The sequence below is a fragment of the Phacochoerus africanus genome, chromosome 2, assembly GCF_016906955.1.
Source record: "Phacochoerus africanus isolate WHEZ1 chromosome 2, ROS_Pafr_v1, whole genome shotgun sequence".
In the NCBI taxonomy this organism is placed as follows: Eukaryota; Metazoa; Chordata; class Mammalia; order Artiodactyla; family Suidae; genus Phacochoerus; species Phacochoerus africanus.
In genome coordinates, this window is record NC_062545.1 from 203,577,284 (window position 1) to 203,588,210 (window position 10,927).

The following is a 10,927-nucleotide window of genomic DNA, read 5'->3' on the forward strand; positions in this document are numbered from 1 at the left end:
TTTGTCATAAATAATTTCCCAACTTCTTTGCACTTGGATTCCCATGAGCATCAATTCAGACCAGCTAATGTGAGTAGAAGTGATATTGCCCTGTACTGCTTGTCCCTTGGAAACATCCCATGTGATCCACCATACTTTTACCATTTACCACAGACTGGAATAGACTGAACTACTACAGACAAATTTGAGTCGTATGCTGAATATGCCAAAGCCACGCAACGGAGGGTACCTATGTCACTGAATCACTGTTTGGAAAAGAGCCAACTAGAAAAGTCATCTGATCAGTAATGCCAGCATTGTGCTCTGATGCAAAGGAAAGATAAAGATATGTGTTATGATCAGAATCCTGACAGTTTTCTGTTACCTGTTGAGGAAGGTAGCATTAAGTTAACTAACAAATGTCTTTAACAACAGACTATTCTAATAACCTTTCCATTAAAATAAACATCACACATAGGAACAGCAAATGCCCCCATATGCTAATCAGATTTAAGATTAAATAAAATAGTTATCTAGGGAAACAGATCATATTCGTCTCTTTAAATATGTTTGTTAATTCATGATTTTCGGGTCAAATAGTTGTCAGCATTTGTGGAAATATGAGTCGGGGTTGCTTGGAGGCTAAAACAAGCAATCGTATGACTCATTAGGGAGTGTCACAGTGTGACTTTTTTCTCTTTTGACATCTCTTTGAGGATTGTTACATGAGGGAAACACTCTCCAATTTTGACCCTGACAACCTCCCAGGCACAGAGGCTATATTCCTTTCCTTTCAGATAGCGATGGATGCCTTGGAAATATTTCCGGACAGCAGTTTCCCAGTAGGGACAAGCCAGATTGTCTTTGTCCATTTGCTTCCACAGTTGTTCCAGGCTGTGATCAAGCCTAGAGAGCAGTTGATCAAGGAGGGTGTTGTTCCACGCAGCTCGGCTCTCCTCTGTGTTGAAGAGGTTGCTGATCTGCTGGAGTATCAGATGGTGGTAACAGGTGCCTTGAGTCATCTGGATTGGGGTGTTATTGTCTCGTTTCCAGGGAAATTTGAAATCAGTTCTTTCCTTTAGACACAACTGAGAGGGGATCCTTTTCATCCACCACAAATATGTGGAGATTTCCCTATTTTCTTGGCTAGGGGTCCCAGACAAGTTCTGGCCAAGAGAGCAAGCAGGAGTGGAGCAGAGCATCACTCCTGCCACTAGCAAGTAGATCTGGGCCATTGAGAATTTCAATGATTCTTCGGACGGCCACCAGGAGGCGAGCGGGCACCGCTCAACAGTTAGCACAAATGTTCCTTCCCTGAACTTCGGGCGGAGTGTTCTTTAGGTGGCCGCAAGAGGACGCAGGAAGCCTTTTTATCGGGTTTTGGACAGGCAGACTTGCCAGGTGTGGTTTCAGCGTCCCTGGCAGCAGGAGAGAAGGAGCGTCCCCAAGTCGCTGAGCAATTTTGTGGTGATTTAATAGTGAGGAAAAAACTTCGTTTTCGTGGTGCTGAGTGCTGAGGAGGGAGCCTTGTCGCGGTCCTGCCAGCGACACTTTTCTCCGGTAGGGAGAATGGAAGCGTGCATTTTCTGGACTTGCCCCTGAGTTTGGTGTGTTATTTTCTCCTAGACACTTTAGCGAGGCCATTTTTAGGAAAGAATCCGTTTCCTGTGGGGGTCTGAGGTTCAGAATCGGAGTGAATTGTAGCCGATTTTACAGATTAGGACTCCTTTCTGGCGCGATGCAGGAGCAGCTCAGAGAAAGGGGACGCGCGGCGATGGGGGCACTGGGGTGTTGGGGACGCCCTGGGGGTGAGTTGGAGCTGGGCCACCACCCCGGTCTAGGCGGGGAAGCTGGTGTCCCTGGAAGTCTGTCACTTTCCTGTTGTCTTTAAGGATACAGCGTTAAAGTGCTGGTGAAAGTATTGAAGAACTGAAAAGGAGGAAGGTTTAAAAACCCACAGCATTTTGTTTATATATTAAATTATTAAAATTAATCTTTATATTTATTTTACATTAAATATGTTTAAATGTTTTCTACTTTTGAAATAGTTTTATGGCAAGTTCCGTGGTACACTAGTGGTTAAGGATCCAGCATTGTCACTGCTGGGATTCAGGGTTGCTGCTGCGGCACAGTTGGATCCCTGGCCTGGGAACTTACTAGTGCCAAAGGCATAGCGCAAATTTTTTTTTTTTTAATGAAAATAGTTTTTGAAAATAATAAATATAAACAAAGAAAATAACGGTATTTTTATGAAGCATTGTTTAAATTTTACTTTCTGTATACTAAAAGCACAATTTAATTTTTCCTTCCTGGCTTTATGGAAGCAAACCCTACTATTTTCAGAATTATCTCTTTACTTGTTTTTAATTGAGAGCATTACTGTGTTTGATAATTTCTCTTGACTCGGTGACAGTCTAAAATAATTTTACTCAACTCGGGTTCCTGAAACTCCTTTCACAGAACCTTAACTTGACTAGATTGTTAAAAGAAGAGTTAGTGACCCATAGAAGCAGTTAAAGATATTTACCAGGTCAGACTTTTTTATTTTTTGGTAAAAAAATTTATAGACGAAATGGAATGTGCCAAAGTTTAATAGTATCTTGAAGGCTTCCTTTGTAAGACTCTCAGGGACTGGCAAGAGAAGGGTTCCTATTGTGGCCCAGTGGGTTAAAAATCTGACAGAGCGTGTGATAGTATGCAAGTTGATCCCTGGCCTTGCTCAGTGGGTTAAGGACTGGACGTTGCTGTAACCTGTGGCTTAGGTGGCAGATGCGGCTCAGATCCCGTGTTGCTATGGCTGAGGTGGAGGCTGGTAGCTATAGTTCTGATTCAACCCCTAGTCTGGGAACCCCACAGGTGGGGCCACAAAAAGAAAAAAGAGAGAAAGAGAAAGAGAGACTAGAAATCAGGACCTCAGTTGCTAACCCTCTCTGGCAGGATCTTGGAGATCAGCCTTGTTGAGCATCTGTCTAGTTGATAAATCCACTCAGGCAATTATAAGGAAGGGAATTAGGGAGTTCCCCTTGGGCTCAGTGGTTTCAAACCCGACTAGTAACCATGAGGACGCCGGTTCTATCCCTGTCCTGGGTTAAGGATCCCTAGTTGCCATGAGCTGTGGTGTAGTTCACAGATGCAGCTCCCGAGCTGCTGCACCTGTGGCACAGGCCAGCAGCTGTAGCTCAGATTTGACCCCTAGCCTAGGAACTTCCATATGTCACAGTTGCAGCCCTACCAAAAACAAACAAACAAACAAACAAAAAAAACCAAAAAAAAAAAAACCAGGGAAGGAAATTAGTAGATTTCAGAAAATCCTGATTTTAATCTGGATAATAGTAATCACGATATTAAGGAGTAATAACTGAATATTATCGCTTGCTTATCATGCAAGTAGACTAGCCATTTTGTAAGGTTTTTCGTTAATATTAACTCAATTCTCTCATTAACCCTATTTGGATCACATTCACTTATACAGGACAGACGTACCTAGTATACAGGGGCAAACCTGAGTGAGGAGCTTTACAATGATTTGTCTGGAGGAACCCATTAAAGAAAGTGAAAGCTGGGAAAGAACAGCATCTTTAGGAATGAAGGAAATAATCAGAGGGAAGAGCATGTGATGACAAAAGATGCTTACTTGTGCTTCAGATGCCAGAGGTAGCTATGTGTTGCTTTGTAGGGCAACAGGCTGTGGGGTCTGAGTCAGCTGAAGTGACTTTATGTCGTAATGAAAAATAGACAAAATCTGTATTAAATAGTTAGAAGAGAGTAGATGTTTCTGCCAATTCAAAAAATAAGGAAGACTTTATGACTTATTTCTTTAGTGATACATAGTAAAATAAGTTTATTAACCCTCCAACGCAGATCCCTAGGATCTTTTTTTTAAACATTTTATTTGTGTGATTTTAGCAACAACAACAAAAAAAACCCTATCAGGTTCTACCATATGAGCTCTGATGTTTCTCCTTCGGGATGACAACTTAGGTGTCACTCTCCACCTGGTTCCACAGGAATGAAGTCACTGAACTCTCCTACACCCTGAAAGGAGGTCAGGGTGGGGATCAGGAAGGAGGCACTCTGTGCTCTGGGAAAACTGACAGTGCAGGCCTTCAGATAGTAGATCATTTCAGGAGAAAATTTTGTGAAGCCAGTTTCTTGCTTCTTATACCTGAAAAGCAGTAAAGTCATGAACAAAGACATCTGCTGCTCGTGATGATCAGCAACCTTCTACCAAGAGTGTCTTTGATGGTGGGTTCATCATTTACCAAAATCGTATATATACTGACCTCCCCCCAACCCCACAGCCCCCTGGAGCAGTTCCTTAGAGCTGTCAGAGAGGCTGTCCTCAGAAAGTCCTCCCAAATAACCGAACTCCAAGCTCTCATGTTGTCCATTGTTTGTTCAGTGGACAAGACCTCTTCAGGTCAGCCTGCTCTTGTCATTCCCAAAGAGGACAAGTCTGCCTCTCACCTCCAGCCCAGACTGGACCTTCTGTTGTCAATGGTGAGTCCGGGATATTCATCTGGGGTTTTCTCACAAACCTAGAATTTCACTCAACTTCTGTTTGCAGTTGGTGGAAGGTATTGGCAGCCATAAACCCTAATGGGAAAGGAAACAGCTGTATGAATGGGCAGTACAGCTTAATGCAGAGTGGATGAGGATTTCCTACCTGAAGAAAAGGATTGTGGTGATGGAGTGAAAGAATGGGATCCAGAAAAGCAGAGAGGGAGAGGGCAGTGTGCCAGGTGTCAGAATCAACACATAGATATATGCTTTATTACATTGCAGTATTATTTTATAGTATCTGTTTATATGCATATGTACCATATATATATTTATTATATTTTGTATATAATTGCATATCATTGATGAGACACTGTTTTCCAATTCTGTTTTGCCGACTGTCGGTGTTTTGCAGTCAGTTACAGAGAGGGGTAGGAGAATTCATTATTTCCCTTTATATTTCTCTGAAAACAAGAAAATAGCCACTACCTATTTAGCTATTTCTCAGTGGGTGATACTCTAAGAGCTCTTGAATATTCTAGATTGTCTACTCGTCACAACAACTCTAGGAATCATTTTGCTTACTTTATATTTGAGGAAGCTGGGGCTCAGGGAAGTTAAGTGGTCCCGCAGGATCACACGTGTGTCCTGGCAGACTGTAGATGCAATGTGGATCCTTTATCACATGTCAATAATTAAGTTTCATCTCATGCAATTCTCCAGCCCTTTGTTTTCTTTTTCAGTGCTTTTTGAAAGTTGGTCTTCCCTGGTTGACTCCTAACTGCACTGATTACTCCATCTCTGTGCCCTTTGCAGGCTCACCTTTCCTGTCTCAGGCTTAAAAGTTCAAGGTCCTCAGAAGCTTTTAGGTCATCTTTTCATTCTACATCCTACTGGTAAGAAAGGACATTGCTTACCATGTCTTGATTTCCAAATAATGCAACAAACAATTGCAAATTAATATCTCCAGGATGTTCATTGTTGCAGATTCTAGATTCACATATGCATCTACCAATGGGAAATCTGTCTTTAGATGTTTCTTGGGCACTTTCTATAGCACATCTGCTTTCTCCCCATCTTGAGATGTGTCATTCAAGATTCTGATGAGAGAATCACTTTGCCTCCTTCTCTCATTGTAATGGGGGGTAACATGTGAAATAGTTTAGCATAATTATTGCTTTTGTATATCTTTCTCTTCCAAAGTAAAGGCTCCAAAAGAAGATATTTGGCATTTGCTTTTTTCACCTCTGTGTTCTCAGAACTATCACATATCTAATGTAGGAATATGAAGTTCTAAATTATAATCAAGAACTCAAGGAAATGAATAATGAGTACAATTTGAATTAGCTCAAAGAATTGAATGACGAGTACAATTCATCATCAAATTTTTACTATGAATGGTAAATTTTAGCTATTTCTTTTTGTAAGAATAAACAACACCAAGATGTATTTTGGGGAAGAGTTGGATAAATGAAACAAGAAAAAAATATGATAAAAAATAATGATAAAAATACTTTGTTAGATTTGAACACATTATAAGTTTAAACATAATGTTGCATGAACAAAAGAATTTTAAATGGCATGCATGTTATGACTGAGATGAAGTAGATGAATAAATAAATGAATGCTTTAGAACGCTTTACTTATTAATCACTATTATTTTAAGCTCCTGGTCTGTTAATTCATAACTCTCTACTCTGTCTGAGTCTACTGATACTTGCTCTTTTTGGGCTGCACCTGTGGATAATGGAAGTCTAATCCACCCAGGCCAGGAGTTGAATCCAAGCTGCAGCTTTGGCTTACTCAACAGCCACAGCAAGGCCAGATCCAAGTGCATCTTCTACCTACACCACAGTTCAGGGCAACTCCGGATCCTTAACCCACTGAGCCAGGCCAGGGATCAATCCACATCCTCATGGATACTAGTCAGGTTCATAACCCACTGAGCCACAATGGGAACTCCCTGCTCTGTCCATTCAAATGTATTTTTCACCTGTTAGTATGGTAAGTTTCCACTGAACGTTGAACATTTTGTACAGAGTAAACGGAATTGTGGTAAATTGGCCTTTAGGATGAGCATTTACATTTACCTTGCTAGCTTTGACTGTTTTTGCTCTGGTCATGGGCTCTGTTTCTTCTTTTTATTCTGTATGTCAACCAAGCTGCCTTAACTTTCTAGATTGGTCTTCTTGAAAATGGCCTCCTTAGAACTGTTTGGTAAGTACCCACCATAGGAGAAAGGCCTGCATCTTTTTCATTATTGTATCGTGAGCACAGAGTTCTAATAATTATACAAAATAATTATTAACAAAGAATTGTTAGATTTTTATCAGATCTCACATCAGAAACCTCCACTGACCTCCCATCAGATCCTCACATGGCAGTAATTTCTAAGCATCACTGTACAATTCAGTACATTTCTCCTGAGCCTCTTGGTTCACCATTTTCCATCTCACAGTGAAGATGAACAACATATGATGCTAGATAAAATTAGCCCTTCTTTGCTTTCCTGATTTCACAGACTTTATGTTATTTTATGCTTTCATTTGGTATTTTCTGGGCAAAGTTTCTCTTGCTATTTCTGAATAACTTTATCATCTTGAGGTTAGTAGTTTAATAGGAACATAAAAATGGAACATAAAGGGCCTATACTTTATTTTCCTTAATATATTGAATGAACCTTTATTTTCCCTTTCCATTCAACTTTCTTAGAAAGCTGCCATTGCATTTGGATGCACTGAGGCAAAAGGAAAACAAATACACATCTGACTATGCTGAGAGTGAAAGTAGTGAAGTGACTCCCCAAGTGAAGAACTGCCAGTGGGAGTTCGTGTCAACTCCTATCATCCTCTATCAGCTCTCACTGAGGTCAGGTCCATCTGTCTCCCATGTGGCGGATGGTTTCAAGCACAGAGCAGCTTACGAACATTCAACACCATATTAATCAAAATAATGATAAATTATTATTGTAAGCAATTAAACATGTCATGATTTAAGTAAGTCAAATTTAAACATCAATATGAGTTATCAATTCATCAAATCCATGAACTCTCTTCAGAAGCAAACACATGTCAAAAATGAAAACAATGCAGAGAACAAAATTATCCACATTCTATTCTAGGTCCCACCCTGTATCTGTCCTCTGATTTAGATGGCAAATGTCTCAATCCTATTTTCTATAAATATTGTCTTTACCTTATCACCCTTCCACTTTCCCCACTATGGATTCTGCTGATTAATTCCATGGAACAAGCTCTCACTAAGGCTACCAGTTCCATCTACCATTGCAGTGTAGTGGGTGCTTTCCACATACATTTTCACGAGTGCATGGAGTCTTCTAAGCAGCTTCAGTCTTTCAGTCATGGTCTCCTCACTCTTCTTTCTTGTCCTGTTAACATATGGCCATCCCCCCTATTTCCTTTGTGGCATCCCCTCCCTTTTAAGGTTAAGGTCATAGGACTCAAATTTAAGCCCTTTTCTTGGGCTGAACTCTCTTCCCATTTGATCCCTTCTTCTGCCCCATGTTTTACAGCTCATGAAATTGCTTCTAAATTTTCCAGTAGATGTATACACTCAAATGTGTACAAGTTAACTATAGATAATACCTAATAGTTTTATTTTTATATCATCACATGGCTTGGTCCCTTTTTGGTGATGAAATTCTGTTTCCTCCCTTCTCATTATAGCATTAAGCATAATTGATATTCATGTCTAATTCTAATTAGTATCATTTAAAAATAATTAATATTATTAATTATTAATAAATATTTATTATTATTAATAATAAATAATAATTATTAATTATTAATAAACAAAAAACTTTTTTGTTTATTTCCTTGAAAAAAATCAAAGATAGAAAAAAGCAGAGTTGGATTTATTATGTTCACTTCTGTGTCTTGAGGATAACATACAACCTGACTTACAGGAAGTCTACTTTAACTTCTAAGGAGAGTCTATTTATACTGGGTGGATGAGTTATACCAACCAGTGTTAGGTAGCTTACACATGTAGTCTTATTGTTTCTTTGTTAAAGAAAAAGCAAACACAAGAAGTTTTCTATAGTAAAAATTTAATCAACAAAAATTAATAAATACAAAGTACATAATTTTTCTATTACCAATAATATAAAAGTACACATAATACTTTATGAACCAAAATAATTTAAATAATATATATAGGTAAATAAATAAGTATTTAAATAGAAAAATAAATAGGCAGCAAGGGCATCTATAAGGATGAGTCCATATAAATCTTTAGATAAATAAATATTTAAATAGATAAATACGTAGAGTAGCAAGGGCATCTGTAAAGAACCAGTGCCTATAGAGTAGATCAAGATGTTGTTAACACTCCTGAAAACCTTTGACAGATTGAGTCACCTTCATGGCAGGATGATACAGAAATGAGAGGCCGTGACATGGCAGCACAGGAGGAAGTGTGGGCTTGTTAGTCAGTGAGAAGCATTTCCGAGATGAACCAGGTGTCTGTCACTCCTTCTTCCTGAGTCTGTCTTCCAGGTTTCTGGAGGAAGAGAAGGCTCTCATGACTTCTGCCCTGACGATCTCCCAGGCACAGGGGCTGTAGCTCTTCTCTTGCAGATAGAGGGTGAGTCTGTGGAAGTATTTCCTCACAGCCAGGATGGAGTCCTCCTCCAGCAGGGGGGTCCCTTCCAGCCCCACCTCCTGCATGACACAGGCTTCCAGGTCCCTGAGCTGCTGATCCAGTCCAGTGCAGAGCTGGTGCAGGAGGCTCTCATCCCAGGCAGCAGCCGAGCCCTCTGTGCTGAAGAGCTGGAAGGTCTGCTGGAGCATCTCATGCACCAGAGCCATGGCTTGAGCCTTCTGGACCTGGTTGCCCCCAAAAGCCTCATGAGGGGATCCAAAGTCCCTTCTGTGGTCCAGGCAGGAGAAGGGAGAGATTCTCCTCATTTGTGCCAGGAGCCTCAGGGCCCTGGTGTGAGCCAGGCTGTGGGTCTGAGGCAGGTCACAGCCCAGAGAGCACATGGCATTGCAGCTGAGCAGCACCAGGGCCGTGAGGAGAGTTGAGGATGGGGCCATTGGGGACCTTGCAGATGCTGCTGTCCTGGCTGAGGTGGGTGACTCTGTGACCCTGCTCTCTAGGATGTCTGAAGACCTTCCCTCAGGCCTGTGTCTTAAATAGGAACACATTCGTTTCCATTTTCTGAATGTTCCCTCTTACTTTCCACTTCTGTTTCTGCTTTTCACTTGCACTCTCCAAATGGGTTAGGGCAACATTTCTCAACCATTTCTTTTTCATTATTGCCTTCCTTTCCTCTGCCTGCAGAGCCTTTTCAGATTATTTTTCCTCATTGTGTCCCCATGAAATTTGGTAAACATAGGCATACTATGTATCTATTTATGTAATCCATGGATATCTCTATTTTATCGATAGAAAAAGAAAGTACAGGGGTTCCCATTGTGGCTCAGTGATTAATGAATACAACTAGGAACCATGAGGTTGCAGGCCTTGCTGAGTCGGTTGAGGTCCCCTGGCCTTGCTCATTGGGTCAAGGATCCGGCGTTGCCATGAGCTGTGGTGTAGGTTGCAGACGTGGCTCAGATCCCGCATTGCTGTGGCTCTGGTGTAGGCTGGCGGCTACAGCTCCTAGCCTGGGAACCTCCATATGCCATGGGAGTGGCTCTAGAAAAGATGAAAAAAAAAAAACGTACAAAGCTTACTCTTTGTATTCAATGCACAGTTAGGAATGACACAAAAAGTTTCAAGCTATGAATGAATTGTAAAAGCTATTGAATTTTAATTTACCTTTATAACTAAATCTTGCAAACTAAGTTGGCAGAGTGACTTTTAGTGTAATATATTGACTTACATAAATAAAAACATTGTTACATATTAAAATATAATTTATATAAGTATAATAATACCAAAGTATGGATATATTTAAAAATCAAGAGTGAGCAAAATCATTGAAAGACAAATTATTTTCACAAATTATTCTCATCATATTTGTTCTTTATACCTAACTTTTAATTTTACTTCATATTAGAAAATATTTTTTAGTTTCACTGGCTAATGGTCATATAGATATTTTAAATTTTTTTCTATTTAGCTCTTGACATAATTTTCTTTTTTTTCTTTTTGGGGCCACACCCATGGCATATGGAAGTTCCCAAGCTAAGGGTCTAATTGGAGCTGCATATGCCAGCCTACACCACAGCCACAGCAACATCAAATCCAAGCCACATCTGCGACCTACACCACAGCTCACAGCAACACCAGATCCTTAATCTACTGAGAGAGGCCAGGAATTGAACCCTAAACCTCATGGTTCCTAGTCAGTTTCGTTTCCACAGCACCACTACGGGACCTCCTTGACATAATTATTGATGTGTTGAACAACCTTAGAAAAATTACATAATGAAATACAACCATTTTTTTATTTAATGTACAAAGCCAATGTTCTGTTTGT

The 10,927-nt window shown here is 40.2% G+C and overlaps 2 protein-coding genes across 2 annotated transcripts; both read right to left on the bottom strand.

Moving 5' to 3' along the window:
* Window positions 1-656: 656 nt before the first annotated feature.
* On the bottom strand, window positions 657-1,288 carry LOC125120807 (interferon alpha-16-like). Its single transcript, XM_047769225.1, has one exon. It carries the CDS (start codon window positions 1,212-1,214, stop codon window positions 657-659), a length of 558 nt encoding a protein of 185 aa, XP_047625181.1. The 5' UTR covers window positions 1,215-1,288.
* A 7,624-nt stretch (window positions 1,289-8,912) lies between these two features.
* On the bottom strand, window positions 8,913-9,580 carry LOC125119961 (interferon alpha-1-like). The gene has a single exon (XM_047767568.1). It carries the CDS (start codon window positions 9,534-9,536, stop codon window positions 8,967-8,969), a length of 570 nt encoding a protein of 189 aa, XP_047623524.1. The 5' UTR covers window positions 9,537-9,580; the 3' UTR covers window positions 8,913-8,966.
* Window positions 9,581-10,927: the final 1,347 nt, after the last annotated feature.

Excerpts from the sequence above, each read along its gene's own strand:
- LOC125119961 (XM_047767568.1), bottom strand. The coding sequence starts at position 9,536 with ATGGCCCCATCCTCAACTCTCCTCACGGCCCTGGTGCTGCTCAGCTGC.
- LOC125120807 (XM_047769225.1), bottom strand. The coding sequence starts at position 1,214 with ATGGCCCAGATCTACTTGCTAGTGGCAGGAGTGATGCTCTGCTCCACT.